Genomic DNA, 21,115 nt, shown 5'->3' on the forward strand with positions numbered 1-21,115 from the left:
AACATATCGGCTGAACACACAGCAACTTACAGCACTACAGACATCCCAAGCACTGAAGTAGATTGTTTCCTTTCAGGAATTAAAGTGTATTTTCTGTGGACTAGCTCAAAGGTTCCTTCCATTCATAAAAATTTAAACCCTCGCTGTCAAAATGTGGTACTATACAGAGCAACTGTTTACTGTTACAGACCACATGAGTTAATACTCTTGCTCCTCCCACTGTCCTTCTGAGCAGACAATGATTATTAACTAAAATTTCAAATAGCAAAGCAATAGATGCAGTCTAAGGATAGACAAGTGACTCCATAGATAAACATGCAGATGCAGTTTTTACAAGATGATGTTTATAAGCAAGGTGATTTCCATCTCAGAAACCCTCTTCACAATACAATTTCTCTATCTAAGCCTTCCTTGCCCTTTTTCTGGATGTCTCCACACACATGTAAAAATAGGACATCTTTTTCCCTGTCAATTTGTTTGTGGTGTATATTAAAGAGAATTCAGCATTCTGAAGGAAGGCTGAATTTAATTATTTTCATATATTTTAGTAATTGTGTTTCATTTCTGAAAATTGTACCTGTCTCCTTTGGCAGAAGAGCTGTGCTCAGTTCTTTCAGAATGAACATTTCCATGCTATATGCACTTCAGTTTGGGAATGAGGGAAAAAGGAGGAGGAAAAAAAACAAAAACAAACAATAAAAAAACACTGTTCATTACAGTCATTGCACCTTACAGGATTTTCCATTTTCCATTGAGGAACCCTCTTTGGCTGGTAGTTCCAGACAGTATTAGATGCTGCCATATTTGGAAGATAGGATCCTTAAGCACTGATTATTTTCATGCTTTGAACTGTTACTTGTTTGACAAGGTTGGGTTTTTTTTGGAGAGAGTCCTGTGAATTCTGGTTTGGCAATAAATGGAGGCTGCTTTCTGAAAGCCTCTGCAAAGTGCACTTGGAAAAATTGCACCATGCCTTGTCACATTACTGATTAAAATAGTGCTTAGGATTTTCTGAGGGTTTTCTGGTAGCACTGTGGAAGCAAGTGAAACTGATGTATTAATACAGTGTTATTTGTGATCTAAACTCCTTCCTCTGGTAGCTTTTCTTCTTTCACCTCCTCCCATCAGGACTTTACAAAGAGCACCAATTTGTCACAAAAAAATCAACACAGTTAGCAGCTCTTTCTAATTCATCAACATCCATTTGCAAGCTTCTGTTTTGATTGGACCAGCAACAAAACAAACATGCAAACAAACAAAACACAGCTGATTCAGTAAGTGAATCTTCTTAGTCTTTGTGAGTTGCTGGAATGCCTGAAACAGTTACATGAAGTTAAGTACTCTTAAAAATTAGCAAGAAGTTAGAGATACAGGATTGGCACAAGTCTGTAGGAAGTGTCTTGTCTTGTTGCTGAACATTTGAAAGTTCAGTCCTTTGTATCCTAAAAAGCTGATGGTTTAAAGCATTTTGCTTCTTTCAGTAGAGGGCATTCAGGCATTAAAGACATTAAGTTTCTTGCAAGGGAACCGTTGATGGTTCTCCATAGCATGAAGGAAGGGTAGGTAGAGGTGAGGTAGTAACATCTCGGAACGAGTGTTAACAAGGTGCTAGTGGAGTGCTTAGTGCCAGTGTGTGTGCAGTCCATGCAGTAGGTAATATCAGAGGGCAGCAACAATGTAAACAGCTGTCTCCAGCAGTAACTTAACAGTCCTTCATCTGCAGATGTGAAAAGGAGGTAGAGGGAGGAATCTTCCTGACATAAGCATTGCATAAGAACAAGATTACCTTTAAAACACTGGACTTCAGATGCCATGCTTCTCACCCTCATCATGCAGGCAACTTTTGGGAAAGGTCGGGTCTAGCTGGTTGGCTGGACAGTGGGAAGCATACTGCATACAGGAATAGGAGACCATCCACATGCTGCTTACACACAAGAAAGTTAAGAGCATACCACATCTATAAAAGACAGCCTTATCTTTCTTAAATACACTGTCTCAGTTACCTTCAATATTTATGTGCATGCATGTGCTTGCTATTTGAGTAACAAAGATAGCCCTCCTCACCTTCTTTACACCTTTCAACATTACATCATGTAAGAGGCCTGGGCTGAATTAGGGCACGTGGACAACGAGCAATCCGAGGCACTTACACTGCCTGGCATTCTGTAGTTCTTGTCCATGCTTTGTGCTGGTCATTTGTTGTCTCTCTAATAAAGCAGCGAACAGATTCAGTGAACAAATTAGACGTTATTTTTCCAGGCCAGGAGATTTTTGAGCTTTCTGTGAAGGCAAGGGATAGGTGGTAAAGAAGCAGTTTCTTTTAGGATCTGACTCTCTGGAATTAGCCTATGATGAAAATCAAGGTTTTATGCTATAATTGCAACTGTTCTATTTGTGTCTTGCAGTGAGCCACCTCTATGGATTTGGACTGATGGATGCTGAAGCAATGGTGATAGAGGCAGAAAAGTGGACAACGGTCCCTCCACAGCATGTGTGTGTGGAGAACACGGATCGGCAAATCAAGTAATACCCGCTGCCAAAACTCTTGCTGGCATAAACTTGTGGAAAGAAATTGGGTATAATTTACCCCTCCCTTGCATTGTGTTTAATGTATGATTTTGAAAGCTACACTGGGGATCTCTGTCACCTTCACAGATCACAGGTCATTTGTCTATAAAGGTTGTTCCCCATAGCGATTGGAAAAAAGGCCCTAATTTAAAGAATGCCCCAGAAGTTGAAGGTACAAAACAAGCCAGGTTGGATGTTGATCAATACTGGTATAGAAGTAGAAGAATGTCTAAGAAGAATAATGTCCAATCGAGTGCACTGCAGTCACCTTTGTAAGATGAGTACAAACTTATCTGTTGGGGGTCTGACAGGTAAATACTCGTCATTAAAACCTTACATGATGGTATCTCTCAGTCAGTCTCAAGAGAGCCTGTCTAGAGGCTAAGACTAAATTGCTGTCTGCTTGCTAGGATAGGTTTTCCATAGAACCAGGCTTAAGAGCAAAGTTCTGTATGTGCACTCTGTGACTACACAGAGAGCATCAGACACAAGGCATGTTTCCAAAGCATTAAGGTCATTGTGGATACTTTTTGTTTGACAAATATACTTGACAGCCTTGACCCATAACTGTTATAGTCTGCAAGGACACTGTGCCAATTTAAACCAGCTGAGTCAGATGCTGGTTGCCCACTGTTTGCTACAGATAACATGTAATACTTGCTATTACGTAAGCAAGGACTATGGCTATGCCAGGCATTTCCTGGGGCTTAACAAGCAGCTGTGATCCCATGACAATCCCAACAATTCTCAGCTGGCCACTAATCCTCAAAAATGCTCTGTCCCAAAGGCTTATTCCTTTTACAGGTTTTTCACAACCCTCTTTTAACATGTGGACATATCAGCATAGCCCTTAACAGAAAGCCGGGCAGTTGCCAGGAGCTGCAGTAAAATTACACTGTGGTGTGTTTCTGCTGGGAAATAAGTGTTAAAACTAAAGACATTCACTACTATGCAAAAGTGATTGGGTTGTCTTATTCTACAGAAGAAGCAAGAAATGCTGATGTTGTTTTATATGCTTACATTATAGAACAATACGACCCGACAGCGTTGTCCGTTCAATTTACAAAGCCACTGGCTGTTCAGATAATCCTAACCACCATGTGATCTACTTGGAGCACGTTGTTGTGCGCATCACCATTACTCACCCTCGACGTGGAGACTTGGCAATTTACCTAACCTCTCCTTCCGGAACTAGATCACAGCTCTTGGCCAACAGGTATAGTATGACAACGCAACTTCACAATCAAGTCAGCATGCAGAGCCTGCACTGAGACTGCAGCATCAGCAAAGAATTGTCAAGCCATTACCATAGGTTTCCTGACAGACACAGGCTAATCATTTTTTCAGAGAAAGATGGAGAAAATGAAGTGCAAATGAACTCAAATACGTAAATCTCTGTCTTCATTAATAGATGTGTAAGCTGTAAATCTGCTGAAGATCATCATCTTTAAAACAAAGATTAGTCTATTTGTGCCTTGTGAGCCTTGTGTGGCTCACCAATTATTCGATGGCTGGAAATTCTGAAGAAAATAGTAACAGGCTTAGTGTTACAGAAGGAAACTGAAGCTGAATGGATGTGTTCTTCTGCCATACTCTTGGCACTTATTTTTCATTTCTCTCTTTTCTTATCCTTTGTTCACTAGTAATAAAAATCAAATAGAATAGTAATTCTCTACTCCTATTTTCTTTAAGCTTTGTGAATACAGCTATGACTCCTGGTGTCGCCAGTTTCCACCCTCTTCAGGACTTTTAATGAATAGGAATTTGCTAGCTTTCCAGACTGCCCCACATTCATATCCATATCATCCCAGCCAAATTTGTCAATACAGTGACTGTAAAGCTCTGGAGAACTGCATGTCTTCCTGACCCTCAGCTGTAAAATGACCTATCTTTCCTCTTGAGAGGAAGGAGCTATTTCTGAGACAGGTGGAGCTCAAATTGATCTGGTTCTGACAGAGATGTAAACCCACGTTTTCATTACAGATGAGGTTAATTTAAAAGGAAAGATTCATTGAAAATATTCTTCAAACTATAGACATAAATGTATGAAATAGAGAACAAGTTGTGCCAGAATTTTGGGGCACTCAAGAATAACTCCTGTGTTTCATTATGAGTGCCATCAGTGCCTTGCTGATAAAACACGACCATAAATATCTATGTATTTCACTGCTACCCTGAACAAAAAACCTTGCCTTTTGCTAATTGTGCCAAGGCAGACTTCTACCCTCAAAACAGTTATGAATCAGGCTTTTGTTTTCTCTTTGAATAAATTCCTCTTTAGTTTTCTATTCCATTTTTCATGCAACCATTCTTCCGTGCTTCAAAATGAGAAAGTCTAAAACTCCTCCACCTAGGTATCCAAACAAAACAATCTCGTGTAAACCCAGTGGTCTTAACACAGCTAGCTTTTGGCTCTAGACATTCATGTCTTGCAGTTGACTCACAGAAAGTGGGAGATAAAGACATTCCAGTATTCACAGTTCACCTCTGGTGATGACTGGTATGTGGAATAGGTACAAAGTCTAATTCAGTCTATTTGTAACCTTAGAAAGTAATTTTTCTGTACCTGTGGTAGAAAGATGCAAAGGTATTTATTAAAATACAGTGATGTTGAGCTGTTTCTTACCCTATACTATCAGAAGGCTAACCAGAAAACAAAGAAACCTGAAAGACCTTTTAGTGTTTTGCCATTTTGCAAAAATGAATTATTAATAACAAGCAAATACTTGTACCGTCACACCAGAAATTCCTTTCCCATGCAAGATTCAGAGGTATACTGACTTGTCAGTCACATATGGATGAAACAAACTCACAGATCAGGGGTAATAATATTAAGGAATAAAGGCGTTTTGCAAACTCTAGGTCTGAAATACCTAGAGACTTCACAAGCCCTTTCTTATGGTGAAGTGGAAGAGTTGTTATTTGCTAACATGAGAATGCATTTAATTTTGAGACATTTGATTACTAAAGTATTTATCACGAGGACATTAGAATAAAGATGCAAGTACAGGTAGCATGAAGAGATGCATTGGCAGAAAGCAGTCTGGTGGGTTTTGTTCTATAGGCCAAGGTCCCAGAGGCTGCTGTACATTGCTACTACCTGACTGAGATGCTTTTCTCAGACATACAAGACCTTTTAATGCACACGTACATGATTAATAGCAGCAATACCAGCTGTTTTTACTGAACCCAGGAAAAACCTCATTGCTTTACCATTACTCATCTGGGTTTAATTTGAAACAGTTTGCTGGTAAAATGTCTTAAAGTGCAAAAGGTATATTTTACACATGTGCACTTCTTCTGCACCAATTCTGGGAGAAGAGTCATTGAGTAGTTTCTGGTGCATTGACGCGCAGGTCCCTCAAGGCAATATCTGGCCTTTTTTCTGCATATTTTATCCTTAATGTTGGCATCCCCTGAAATGACTTCAGTAAGAAAACTTGTTAGTCAGAGGCGATGTGGATTCCTTCGCAGGCATTTGGTGGATTACACTGTCACTGGCTTGAGCCTCATGTGCATTCTTCAAAAACTGCATTACAGGGAACATCTGCTTTGTTGTTTGGAAAGTACTAAACATGATTACATTGGATGTACTGCAACAGAGCAAAATACAGGCTTGGAAAGTGCTGGCTGCTGTGAGGATGAGGCTACAGTTAAGTCCAAAGGGGAACAGTATCCCCTTTCTGAAAACAATTGGCCATTGGATTTGGCAGCATTGTTTTCTCAGTGTTTTTGAGACATGCTAAGATCAGTACACTCAGTACGAGGGGCCATGGAGGAGAAGCTAAATAGAAAAAGGGCAGAAGAAGCAAACTTGGGGCTCATTTGTCTCCCAGTGGAGTTTCGGTTTGTTTAATTCCTGCCCTTTAAATTTAAAGCAGCTGCTGCCATTCGAACTGCGTAACTGAAATTTTTTAGCCACGTGGTGGCAACTTTCCAGGCCACTAGCTTCCTATGCTTATATGGCACTGACATTAATAATACCTCTGTTCAAAAACAAAGGGAAGTATTTTCATGACCATCTTTTTCCTATAATGAAATCTTAGATAATCAGTAAATTTTAATAATACCCCTCCCTGCAGAAATCTCTTAGATCAAAAGTGAGGTATTCTTGTCTAATCTTGCTTGCTAGATCACTCCATAAAAAAATCTTGGTGAACAGAAGTAGCTGAAACCTTTCTTTATAGGAGGACATTTTGATTTCTGGACCAGCCCATCTTATATCTTATATCTGAAGTTTACACTTTACAACCTAATAACAAAAACAATACAACAAATACAAAGAAAAGGGTAGGGTCAACCTTCATACTGAGTCTTACTGTTAGAGTAACTGAAAATGACATGCTGGTGATATTATTATATCCAGGATGAGTAAACAATAATCCTCTCCTTTGTACAATGTCTACGGGGTGAAGCAGTTCTCAGAAAACTGTCTTGCAACTCTTACCCACTATATTTTACTTCATTCAGGTTGTCTACATCTTTTATCTTTTTTAGTTTTGATTTGACATCCTACTACCTTTCTACCACCCATTCTTCAAACTCCTTTAATTGCAACATCAATACATCTGAAAAAATATTAGAATGCTTCTTTTGTTATACCATCAGTGTTAGCATTATATAGGTTAAAGAGCTCTGGGAACACTAGAGACCCAACACCAATATTTTATTTTATTTAAAAAAAAAAAAGAAAAAAAAAAAAAGTTAAGCTTCTTTTTGTACCAAAGAGGAAAAATTACCGTTGATTTGTCCACCTCTGCAAGAACAAATAATGGGGTTAAATGTGCAAAGCAGTACATGAATGCATCTAAGTGACACTATCCTCTGTGTAAGTCTAAAATCCATCCTGGAACACGGAAGAAAAATGAAGTGCAAATATATCTGAGATTTAGAATGACACATGCCTTTCTTTCATGACTGAGAGTAGTAAATAATTAATCAGAGGGTTCTGCATATTAGGCATATATTAGCTTGTAGAATTCAGTGTTTCTAGTTCAGTTATAGCAGAAAATTAGAACACATAATTAAAATTTTGAAATAATTTTCTGTAGTAGAAGTGGAAGTGAGGAAAAATGGGTGAGCACATATTTAGGATCCAGCTAAATGTCTTAGCTTTTGAGTTTTGTGTTAAATGAAGAAGAGAAGCAGTGTAAAATATACAAGAGGACGAATGCCTAGGGTTTACGCATTTGCACCAGCTACTATGGTGAGAAAAAATGAATCTTTTCCTAGCTATACAAAAACTAGACCAACCTCAATCTTACTATAATAGCACTTATTGCGCTGAGTTTCACTTGGATAAATTGCATTGTGTGATGGAGAGTCAGTCTATACTGATGTCCTTACCCTAATCATTTATCCCTTTCAACCTACCTGACTCATCAGGATAGGAAAAGTCCATATATGGAACCAAGTTCACTCATGCTCTTGCATTAGCATTTCTTCTCACTTTAGTTAGAGTGAGGTTTCTGAAGATTTATGTATTAATAGGAAAGCACACACAGCTTTTTAGAAGACATCTATAAGCATCAGGCACACAGCTGTCTGAGTAGTACAGCGTATGTAGCTCAGCAGCATGACAGGTCTTTAGGTCATGACAGAGCATTTCATGATGATATGTGCAGTCCCTGGGGACAAGCTCTCCATAGTTAAAGATGATGGCTGCTGTTTTCTCCAGCATCTCAGATGGCAGACATTGTACCCTATTGCTGATACTATTTTACAAACACGTTCTTCATGTCAGCTCCGAAAGAGGACTCCATTGCTTCATAAAATTAACTGCAATAACAAAACTTAAAGTGTAAATTTAAGAAAAAAATGCATATGCATATGTTTTAAATAAATCTTTAGATCTCATATCCAGAAGTTTTAAGTGATCATCCCTGACATATGTAGGTGAGAAAGCTTCTGAGGTGCCTGTGTGCCCTCTGACCATTTCTTTTTTTTTTTTTCCTGAATACTTAAATGCAGGTGAGCAGTACTGCCTGACTCAATGCTTTGGTTAAGTCAGTTTGGGCTGTCTGCAGTTGTTCAGGGGTTACATCTCCCAGGTGGCAGGTGGTTGAACCATGTGGAAAAGAGCTGCTTCAAGGAGAATAGTTGACTAAAGCCTTTGCAGGTGCAGAGCTCAGGAATACGCTTTGTATTCCTGATATTCTCATTTTTCAAGATACAAGCTCGCTTTAAATGTTGTGGCCAATTACACCAGTAGGCAAGGACTGCTTGCCTGTCAGGCTGCCAATTTAGTAGGCTGGAGCCTACTAAAGCTCCTTCTGGAGCTTCTCTGCTGTTACAGAGAAGAGAATAGCCTTGTTTTGCTAGCTACTCCACTGTTTGCAACCCCAGCCACCAGCCAGTGCAGGGTATATGTGTCCTGGCTCTCCTTCTGGTAAGTTGAATATGCATAGCATGGCTGTCAGTCATCTGCAGCTGCACATCCTGGGATGAGAAGAAGATCTAGATAATAAAAAGAGACTCTTATATACATTTATATTTTATTGTTTGTGATGGGTGATTGTGGTGTTCCCAAATGTATCTTCCAATGCTTTTTCTCACACAAAAGGAATCAATTTTACAAATTAAAACAAAATCTACTTTCTTTGCATTTGGGAGTGTAGAGATTCCTTGCTAAGTAACTGAAACACTTTTCTTTTCTAGCCTTGTGTTCCTAATTGTGGAATCTCCTAAAAGTGGCTAATTGTCCCCCATTGTGTCTAAAATTTAATTACAAATGAATATTTCTGGTTGAAGTTATATTCTTAAGCAGAAAGGTAATGCAATTTCTAGGCTGAGCTTGTGGTAGTGGAAGAGTCCAAGACTCAAATTTATTTTAAGGAAATAAGTATTTTACTCTGCACTCTGTAAAATATATGTTCTCATATAGACCTACATATGGTGTGTAATGAGTATGTCAAAAAATTTCTCAGAGATAAGAGTCATTATCTTTAAATGCGATGCTATTTACCATATGCAGTAGCCCAAAATTAGTTTCTCTGGATATAGACAGTCATGTAATCACACCCACCCTAACTTGAATGTGCTCTAGTGAGAAAGGTCACCTGGGCATAACATATCTGTTCTGTTGTGGTTATGTCAACAAATAAGTTATGAAGAATCAAATGCTGTCACCCACTTTGGTCCTTAAAAGCATGTTTGTTACATACATGAGTGTGGGTATTGCAGACATATATGAGCATGGTCATAAAAATTATTGGAGTATTCTAAGTGTCTTGTTTAACTAAAAATCTTAATCTACAATAACCAGGAACAGATAAATAACAATTAATCAGACTATGTACTAAAAATTTACTGTCCATGAGAAGCTATGTATAAATGTGTCCTTACTATGAATTCTGACTTGGCATCAATCTGACAAATAACAATTAAAATCAATTACCCATCTGGACTGGCTCCAGGCTCCTTAAAAGATGTTATTCCATATGTATTTCTTTTTGAATAAGAAAAAAAAAAACTGAACTTTTTTTTTTAATTATTTAAATCATTTTATCATTTAACACCACTGAAAGGGAAATTCAGGATATTTTATTTGAGAGTTTAGTGCATATGCAGAGCAACACAAAAATACTTGGATCATTGAGTTCACACACCTTGCACTTGCCGATGGCCTCAGAATCACTACCTTTCTACATTTTTATCTATTCTTTTGATCTGTCTGTAGTTTTTTGACTCATTTACAGACTCATTTTTAGAAACAAAACTCATACATTAAAAGCTTAAACCTTCATAAAATTCAAATCTTTCCCAAAAAAGTTTAGGGAAGTATACTTTCCAAAATCTAGTCCACTGTCTATGAAATAATATTAGTTTTTCCCTGTTTCCATGTATGGAGATATGAAAGCTTACAATTTCAGCCATAGCATATTTTAGGTAGAAGTGTTTTTTATTCATTAGATGAAGTCATAAAGAATTTTTGTCTCTTTCTCCCCAAATGTCTTAAAGGAGTGATGGAATCTGATAGCATTTTAAAATACTAAAAGTTGGCATACAGACAACTTGAAACACAAAATACTATGGGAAATATTGAACTAATTACAGTAAAAAGTGTTTCTATACGTGTGAAAGGAAGTTAAATGAATACAGAATTTACAATATAATTGTGCAGTAGTTACACAATACTATATATTTTTGTTATAATGTCAGAGAGGGATACTGCTGCTTTAACTCAATGATACCATGTTCAGAAACTAATAATTAGTTATCAGCAAAGCACTGTATGACAATTTGACTAACTATTGGAAATAACCTACATAATAAGTTAAATTGAACATACCCACATGCAAACACTGGGTAGTAACTGGATAATAATTTCTACCCTTTCAGTAAATGATGTGTGCCATGTGTTTGTGAAATTTGCTGTATTCAAGCAGCTGAATTAACAGTGACATGAAACAGGCCAGTTCTGATGGGAGAACATACACACATATATATGCATAAAATATGTATAAATATTCTATGTATATGTTATATGTACATATATATATTGTATTTATAAATATAAAATATTTATACACTGAGTTACATGAGAAGAAAGTCTCACCTGATTAATAGTGAAAATGAGTCTAATTTTAAAGGTGTATCTAGATTTCAGTATAATGTTTTCAACAGTAATAAAAAGGAGTACTTTTTGTAGGTATCTATCTATTCAAATGGAAAAAGTTTGCACAAGTGAAAGTGCAAATCAGGTATGTGCTGAGTCCTACAAAGGGATTCACGAATACAAATCCATAGAGGTCCTATTGAAGTGTTTTTGACATGACCAAAGTTTTCAGCTAGAAGTACAGTATTTTATTCATATCCTGTCCAAATGCTTTTACAAGAACTTGATGCATACAGTGCTACAAAAGTATCTTACTTTCCCAATGCTTGCCTGCTGAACTTCACAACCTTCTAGAACAACTAGAGTTTGAAAATCACTTAGAAAATAACAATAAAGAAACAAGTGAGTGTAAAATATCCTATTATATTTGTAGTCTAATGCTAGATATTTCTATATCCTATAGAAAAGGTTTTAAATAATTAAATAAAAATGTTTTAAAGGTATTTTCTACCGTAGATATCATTTTTAATAAGAAATAGATATTGTTTTTAATGAGAAATATTTAAACATTGCTCTCACCAGTGAAATTTCCACATGTTTTAAGGCCACGGTAAAATAGTGACAAATACATATGCATAAATATATATGCACCTTTATTTATATATATATTTATATGTATATTTATATATATATATATTTCAAAGGTGAGCTGTGACATTTTAATAAAGGCAACAGCTTTGATTATAGCTCCCATCAATAGCTTTGGGGTACCAAGCAGACATACGGTGAGCACTGAATAAAAATGTAAATTCTCTTGTGTCTTTCCAAAGTTTTAGTAATAAATTCCAGTTTTAGGCAATAAAATGTCTGCCCAGTCCTCCTTCTCCTTTCCCATCCAGATCAGTATCACATAGCAGCTTCTGAACTGGGCCCCTGTATTAGAAAGTATTGTAATCCAGGCCTAAGCTCCAACCCAAGATCTAAGTAGTTAAAATATAGCAGTGTTTTTAGATGAAACCATCAACTCTCAGTTTTACACAAACTCCATCCTGTCAAGTGTTTGAAAAGAATAGTAGCTTGGTCATTTAAGATTTGAGACCAATGTCTCCATTACATTCGATTTCCTCACAAGCAGTTGCATGTATTGAATTGCTAATTTGTCTTGGTCACTCAATAGTTTTTATTATTTTTAAATCCCATTTAGGTGTTCAAAACCAATGCCAAAAATGAATGTTACAGAAATTTTCCAACTTAAAAGTTGTTTATATTTACATCTTGCTGTTAAAGCAATGAATATGCACTTTTCCCAATAGATATACATTCTATTAAATCACATTAGTGATTTTTTTTTTTTTGTAGTGACTTCTCTTTCTATTCTCTTTCACATTATCTCCTCACATAATCTCCTCCACTGAAAAAGTAAGGAAACTCTTGAATGTACTTGAACTATTTGTGGGAAAACCATCATGTGTAATGTTAAGTAAAGGCACAGATAAATGAGTGGGCTAAATAGCATATCATTCGAGAATTTGCAGACTTGGAGGCTTAGCACCACAAATAAAATGGTTCACTTAAAATATGATTTATTGTAGGCTATTTGATCATTCCATGGAAGGATTCAAAAACTGGGAGTTTATGACTACTCATTGCTGGAGTGAAAAAGCAGCAGGTGACTGGATCTTGGAAATCTGTGACACTCCATCTCAGCTGAGAAATTTCAAGACCCCAGGTATGACTCAAGTCTTTATCTGAGCTCAGTGAACTTGGAGGAATGTTTGCAGTTTCTAATACTGCCTCAACTGCTTTCCACCTTTTATTTACATCTGTAACATCTGACTATATAAAGACAAGTGTGAAAGCAGAACTGTGAAGAGCATTATTCTTAATTTATTAGTGTACTCTTCATTTTTATGTTGCTGTTGTTTGCCACTTAAGACATGCTTTTCTTATATTCTGAACTTTCTTCTGGTTTCCATAGAGAATTTCATCTTCTCAAAGGTAAAATGCCCTCTTTTTTGCCTTCAGACATGTTGCCTCAAAGTATGAAAAGATACTTTGAACATTTAGAGCTAGATCATACCAGCTGTGAATTCTTCAAGCAGAGAATGACTCCTGTATCAGCTGAAATGTTACAAGAATCAGTGTTTTAAAGAAAACCAAAACTCTACTAGTCACAGTTTTCAAGGGAAAAAAAACAAACAAACAAACAAAAAAAACCTGCATGAAATTGCAAGTACCAGGTTTGAAAGAAGTTACAGTATTGTGTAGTGATTTTTTTAACGCTACAGGCATTCTTCTGATTTTAATTTCCACTGTGCTGGTCAGTTTCATTAACGTATTTCAGTAGAAGCACTTTGAAAGAAATAGAGATTAAGGGAAGATCTTTCAGAGAGACCCACGTGAGTAAATTATTATTTCTGTTTGCTGGTTTTGAGAGATGAGTATATATGTCCATTTGCACCTACTGAAAAATTCAACCTTAAAACCATTAGGAAAAAGATACATTATATACAGAGAAAAATTGCGGTGTTTATGCGTGATACTGAGCATAGTCCTTCCTTTAGAGTCTCACATCAAAGTAAGTGGAAACCCTTTAATAAAAACAATCAAAGGGGAAATGTCACTTAAGCAAGTCATATAGATTAAAATATGTCAGAGAGATAAATACAACTAATGTATTGGAATTTATTTCCCCTAAATCTACATTTAAACCTACTCTGATTGGGCAGCATGTAAGAATGTAATGATATTACATTGGAAGTGACAAATTCTGCTTTAAAGTATTATATTGAGGACTACAATGACATCAGCAATATAATTAGTTTATAATTCAGTGAACTACTCAAAACTCAAAAAGCATTCAGGATTTTCTAATTGATTTGCTAAAAATCATGTCTGAATTTTAAGACATATATGTTAACTTAAAGTACTTGAAGCCATGAAAAATATTTTTGTATATACAAATAAAGAAACACTGACTAAAATGTAAACTGAAGTGCTTAAAATCTCTTTAAAATAAGAAACACTGGTGCGATGGGACACATACATATATTTGCCTTTTCTAAAAGAATGCTAATTGTGACAATTCTGCTTTGTCCAAGAAATGCCCATTAATTTTTCTGCAACCAGAAAAGTAAATGGAATACACTTTCTTGGTTGAAGTTTGGTTTGTTGAATTGTTCAGACTGAACTGAAGGCTATGTGCAGTTCAATTATTCAAGGTAAACATACCTCTCAGAGGAGTTAGTCGTGCTGGGAGGGCAGCTTGTCCAGGCTCTCCTGCAGCTTAGAAACTCAGTAAAACTATTTCCACTGCGACTTAGAGCAAGCCAGGGCACCAGAGGAATTATAATGTGGAAACATGATGTTGTCCAGTCTCCTTCCTATTCCAAGTGGAACATAGGCCAAACTTAACTGGATTTGTAGAGTTTTCTTTGTACAAAAGTAAACCTTCTCATTTCAATATGATGACAAAATGGAAGTGCTGATTTTCTACCTTAAAAATTCTAACACAAATCATTCTCACTCAACTGCAGTTGAAATCAATGGAATTGAATGAGAATTTTGGTTCTTTGGTTCTGCTCTTCATTAGCTGAATTGTATTCTGTTAAATAAAACAGATAGTCAGATAGGTAATCTCTGCTTTTTAAAAAAGTCTCTCTGTTTATCTGGCCACCAAATCAAATTCTCTTATTGCCTAAATTGTCTGCATAATCTGAATTTTTCCAGGATGCTAAACCAGCCGTCATAACCCAATTTTTTTAAAACCTGGTATATAATACAAGCCACATAAGTCCCTACTGAAGACCAGGATAATCAGTGTTATTTTCAAAATAGCTGAGCAGCAAACAACTTCTTTTTAAAGTCTGTGATAACTCTAGCGTGGCCGGTATCACCTAAATGTCAACTATGTACTCAAGAGGTTAACTTATAAGCACAGCTTTTTCAAATTCCAATTGTCATCCTCTAGAGATCTGAAAGGAAATAACAACATTGTCAGTACTTCAATATTCACTTAATTTTATCTGCACTGATCATTTCTCACCATGGCTTTACAGTGGTGAAAAGTTGTTAGGAAAGTGGCATTAATCAAACAAGAAAATGCAGAGCAAATTTTCCAGTGCACTAAAAGAGGTGCTCATTAAAGGGGTAATTGGGAAAGTAGATACAGACTACATAGAACAGAAGTATACCGAGGTTACACAGAATCACAGAGTCACAGAACATTTGAGGTGGGAAGGGACCTCTGGAGATCATCTGGTCCAAGCCCCCTGCCAAGCAGGGTCACTCAGAGCACATTGCACATTGCCGGTTTTGACTATCTCCAGAGAAGGAGACTCCACAACCTCTCTGGGCAACCCGTGCCAGTGCTCTGTCACCCTCACAGTAAAGAAGTGCCCCTTCATATTCAGATGGAACTTCTGGTGTTTCAGTTTGTGCCCGTTGCCTCTTGTCTTGTCACCAGGCACCACTGAAAAGAGTCTAGGCCCATCTACTTGACACATTCCCTTCAGATATCTATACAGAAGATTCCCTCTCAGACTTCTCCAAGGTAAACAGGCCCAGCTCTCTCAGCCTCTCCTCATATGACAGATGCTCCAGTCCCTTCATCATCTTCGCAGCCCTCTGCTGGACTCTCTGCAGTATGTCCAGTATGGCTCTGGGGAGCCCAGAACTGGACATGGCACTCCAAGAGACTCCCTACACAGGACTGAGTAGAGGGGCAGGATCACCTCCCTTGACTTGCTGGCAACACTCTTCCAAATGCACCCCAAGATACCATTGGCCTTCTTCATTGGCCATCAGGACCCATTGCTGACTCATGGTCAGCCTGCTGTCCACCAGGACTCCCAGGTCCCTCTCTGCAGAGCTGCTCTCCAGCAGGTCAGCCCCCAGCCTGTGGTGGTGCTTCGGGTTGTTCCTGCCAAGGTGCAGGACCCTGCACTTGCCTTTGTTGAACTTCACAAGGTTCCTCTTTGCCCAAATCTCTAGTCTGTCTAGGTCCCCCAAATGACAGTACAGCCCAGCACAGGTTTTTTATTTTCAGTCCGTTTGAATTTGATAGAGAACATGTATTAATCAGCTACTACATAATTTAAATGTAATTATTTACTGAGAAGAAAACAGACAAAAATCAATGATTTTGAACTCCATTTTGCACTTAGTATTCCTGAAGAAGTCAGGAACCTCTCTGGCCTGAAGGACGATTTAGGGTAGCTCTATCCTGGGCTGCATTAAGAACACTGACAGCAGATCAAGGGAGGTGATCCTCCCCCTCTACTCAGCCCTGGTGAGGGCATACCTGGAGTATTGTGTCCAGTTCTGGGCTACCCAGTCCAAGAGAGATATGGAGCACCTGGAGCGAGTCCAGAGAAATGCTACTAAAATGATTAAGGGACTGGAGCATCTCTCATATGAGGAATGGCCGAGGAAGCTGGGCCTGTTCATCCTGGAGAGAAGGCTCGGGCTGTCTGATCAATGTGGATAAGTTTCTGAAGGGAGATTGTCAAGAGGATGAGGCCAGACTCTCCTCAGTGGTGCCCAGTAATAGGCTGAGAGGCAACAGGTACAAACTGAAACACAAGAAGATCCATCTGAATATGAGGAAAAACTTTACTGCAAGGGTGACTGAGCACTGGAACAGGCTGTCCACAGGAGTCTCCTCCCCTGGAGATATTCAAAAGCTGTCTGCACACAATCCTGGGTAATGTACTTCGGGGGACCCTACTAGAGCATGGAGGTTGGAATAGCTGATGTCCAGAGGACCCTTCCAAACTCAACCATTTTGTGATTCCGTGATTCACCTTTTTGTGTGCCAGAACCCAGTGGTTCATCCAACAGGCATAAAGGAGAGCCAAAGAGCAACACATTTCAGCTATTAATCTCTTCTCTCTGCCCTGGCACACTCCCTGTACTGAAGCCTAGAAAAGAGGTAACACAGAGCCATCCTGTGAACTGTTCCTTTGGGCTATCCTCTGGGCATTTTTATAGCCCTTTTATGTCACCAGGACAGTCTAAAGAGACCAGCTACATTTCCAGCCATACACATTAAAGCCTGTTCCTGCACATCACATTCTATGAGAGTCATTGTATAGGTCTTACTGATATATTGATTTCTATACTTTATATATATTCTTCTCAGTGGTACAGTGACTAATCATACGGGACTGATTTCTTTTGCTCTGTGAGGACTAAAGCCTAAAGATCCAACATCTGAAGAAAAGGGACAGTAAGGCCAGGGGATGTGGAGAAGGCACACTTTCCCAGTCAAGTGTGGTGGAGGAAATTGCTATGCTCAAGGAATTTTGCTGGAGAATTTATTCTTTACTTTCTTTTGACCTCAATGTGAAATACTGCTTTAAACTGGTTAGATTTTTTGCATGTATTTGTATTTCACATGATGCACGCTGGTTGTGAATTTGGATCCTGGTTCATTGAATATTCTTTATAATTTGTCACCCAGCTTTCTAGATTTGTGCTTCTCTCATAATGAAAGTTGTCCAATAACATTTCTATTCAAAAAGTTTTGAAAGTGCCTGACATATTCATAGTGGATAAACTCAGATTTTTGTTCATGTTAGGACTGGTCTCTGCAAGCAACAGAATGTGTAGTAAACAAGTGGTGCTTAAACACAGTTTATGGTGCCTCTTGTTTATCACTGTAGCCTGCAGTTTATCACATCAATATCACCATCATGCCTGTTTCTTGTTTCTTTGTGTGCATGTGTTTGTTTAGCTATTGAAAGGTCTTATAATTAAGAGCTGCAGTTTTCCTGTAATCAAATTGAGAACAAAGAGCCAACATGTCATCATATCCCTGCATTGGCAAGGTAATGCCACATCTGTTACCCGTAAAGAAATGCAGGGTCCAGTTCATAAATGTAGTGCATGTGATTTCTGCATTTAATTCTGTAGAATTTATGGAGGAGGACATGTGCTTGCTGTGAAACACTGTGATATACCCTTTCTCCCGAGCACACAATGTGGAACCTCTGTTACGTACTAAATACAAGCAGAATAAGGTATTATTCTAGCCAAACTAAGTGATGGAAGCAGCCAAAAATGGGCAAAGAAAGATTTTGGCTTAAAAGTGCACATTTTGTTTATTCATTATAAAAGTTGTGTGTATGTATATATAATTATTTATTGAAATATTTTCATTGTGCAAATTAAACCTGCCTTGAGGCGGACTTCATTTATTTGCTGGCAAGTCACATGATTTTTTTCCTTCTTTATTTACTGAACCATTCTTAAAAGGCAGCTAATCTCTTGAGAGACCCTGTGTTATTCCCCCTTGCTGCTCGTTTGCATTAGGTGTATATTGATGGCTCCAATCCTTCCTGCGGATATGTTAACGCAAGCCCTTCCATATGTGTAAGTCCAGACACAGCAATACACTGTGCCTGAGAAGCATCAGTGCCTAAGGTTATTTTTAGTGGGTACTTGCAAATATTTTTTTCTAGTACTCAGTATCTTTACCAGTGTTCTGGAAGAAATATAAAATCAACACTTGGAAACATTAGTGATCATTGGAGAATAATAAGGACAAGGAGGAAAAGATTAGAGTAATGAAGCAAAACACACATTTTTTGATTTCATCCAATATATTATGGTCAATATGGTGTGGGAGTGGGTTAAAATACCGAAAGGACAGAGACTGTATATGGAGAAGCTATATTTTTGAAAAGGCTGTAAAGATGACTGCATGTCCTGTTAAACATCAGCTCCCTATGTGAATCCCTTGCTAAAAAGAAAAATGCCTTTAAGAACACTGCTGAATCACTCTAAAGAACATTGAGAGGTAGCCTGATCCCCATATGTCTAAACAGGTGGAAAATAGATGATTTGGGCATTTTTAATTTAGGGGAGACTAAATTGCTACGTGTTTGTGAGCTAGAGCTGGGATAAGACAAACTGAAAATAAAGTGCATAGAGTTTGAAAGCCAGGGCAATTAACCAGTAGTTGGGCAGCAAGCATAGTAGATTCTTCATCGGTTAATTTTTAAAATCAGGATTGAATTTCTCTTTAAAAGTAATGCTTTGCTTCAGCTACAAAAAATTTGGAAGTTACTCTGTGAAACAATTATGTGATATACTCTTTACTACAGTTTCTTAAAAAATGAGTATAGAACAGAGGTTTCACATGGAATGTAGAAAATTCTATCACATAAAGATTAAATTGAGTTGGCAAGAGACAACCAGATAACAGAGATTGCCATCTTTCACCCCAATATAAACCACTTAAAAGAATTCAGTTACTATCCGTCAGATAGCTGACATTCCTCAGTGAAAGGAGATTCCTCGGTGTGGAGCGATCTTGACAAATTAAAGAGTTGGGAAATCACCAACCACATGAAGTTTAAAAAGAGGAAGTGACAGATTATGCACCTGGGAAGGGGCAACCCTGGCTATACAGGCCAAGTACAGGCAGGGGGATGAGAGGCTGGAGAGCAGCCCTGCAGAAAGGCATCTGGAGATTTGGGTCAACAGCAAGGTGAATATCAGTCATCAGTGTACCCTGGCAGACAAAAGAGCCGACCATATCCAGGGGTGCATCAAGCACGGCATTGCTAGTTGGTCAAGGAAAGGGACTGTCCCGCTCTAGCCCATGCCAGTGCAGCCTCACCTTGATTACTGTGTGAGTTTTGGGCACCGCAGTATAAGAAGGATATAAAACTATTAGAGAGCTTCCAAAGGATGACTACAAAGATGGCTATGGGTCTGGAGGGGAAGACATATAAGGAGCAGCTCAGTTCACTTCGTTTGTTCAGCCCAGAGCAGAGCAGGCTGAGGGGAGGCCTCATGGCGGCCTGCAGCTCCCTCACGAGGGGAGCGGAGGGGCAGGCGCTGAGCTCTGCTCTCTGGGGACAGCGACAGGACCCGAGGGAACGGCATGGAGCTGGCACAGGGGAGGGTCAGCCTGGGTGTTAGGGAAAGGTTCTGCACCCAGAGGGTGGTCGGGCACTGGGACAGGCTCCCCAGGGCAGCGTTCACGGCACCGAGCCTGCTGGAGTTCAAGAAGTGTTTGAACGCTTTCAGTCACAGGGATTAACTTTTAGGTAGTCTCATGTGGAGCCAGGAGTTGGATTCAATGATTCTTGTAGGTTCCTTCCAACTCAGGAGCTGTTGAGTTCAACCTGTGCAAACTTTTATTAGACTTACAAGAGAGAGGAGTGCAAAAAATAATACCGTATAAAACTGATTGAAGAAAGTATGCTTTATCAGTTTATACTGAAGCAGAGATTGCGCTCTCTATATTAAACTAAGAAAACCGACTTCAAAAACAAAGTCTTCCATACCTACTCAGAGGTCACGTTCACAAGTGATATGTTTTTTAAGACAGAGAAAATAAGAAATGGTTTCTAAAACTAGATTTTAAATACTTCTAGGCAAATTGAAAGAGTGGTCCTTGGTACTCTATGGAACATCCATCCAGCCATACTCACCAAGAAATGATTTTCCAAAAGTGGAAAGAGTGCGGTCCAGTCCAGTTGAAGATCCTACAGAAGATTATGGAACAGATGACTATTCAGGTGTGTATATTCGTTCGCTCTGTGCATTTACTGATGCAAAACTATGCATATAAAAATATTTCTCTCATTGGACTTTGTATTGTTAATGTATGGCCAGACATTGCTAAGGCTCCTGGCTTGTTTACTCAGTATGTGCTCTCTTCTATGGTATGTGTCTCTTAGTCTTTTTGCATTAGTTGAAGACTAGGATTCTGACCCCACAGCAGGGTCTGTGGCCCTTCACATCTGGGAAACAATTAGGTGGTACTGAAAGTTACCAGAAAAATAATAATAATAATAAAAATAGTGAAACAGAAACATAATCAATACATTGAGCCTTCCTTGGACTTTCTCTGACTAGAAGAATAAGGTTATATTTATATTTCATGTGCTTAGTTAGAAGTGCAATGGCAAAACAGATAATAATTATGCAGGATTTATGAGGATTTATGGTATTTATAAATGGGAAAATTAAAAT

At 38.3% G+C, this 21,115-nt stretch overlaps 1 protein-coding gene across 1 annotated transcript in view; it reads left to right on the plus strand.

Moving 5' to 3' along the window:
* The window catches only part of PCSK5 (proprotein convertase subtilisin/kexin type 5), a gene marked incomplete at its 5' end in the record, with an annotated part of 197,611 nt that overhangs the window by 164,549 nt on the left and 11,947 nt on the right, over positions 1 to 21,115 (plus strand). The window contains 4 exons of the mRNA XM_083817086.1: positions 2,406 to 2,523; positions 3,596 to 3,784; positions 12,718 to 12,854; positions 20,515 to 20,658. Of these exons, the coding sequence (XP_083673212.1) occupies positions 2,406 to 2,523; positions 3,596 to 3,784; positions 12,718 to 12,854; positions 20,515 to 20,658 (588 nt within the window). The remainder of the gene's footprint in view (positions 1 to 2,405; positions 2,524 to 3,595; positions 3,785 to 12,717; positions 12,855 to 20,514; positions 20,659 to 21,115) is intronic.

This window comes from Anser anser, assembly GCF_964211835.1.
Source record: "Anser anser genome assembly, chromosome: Z".
NCBI lineage: Eukaryota > Metazoa > Chordata > Aves > Anseriformes > Anatidae > Anser > Anser anser.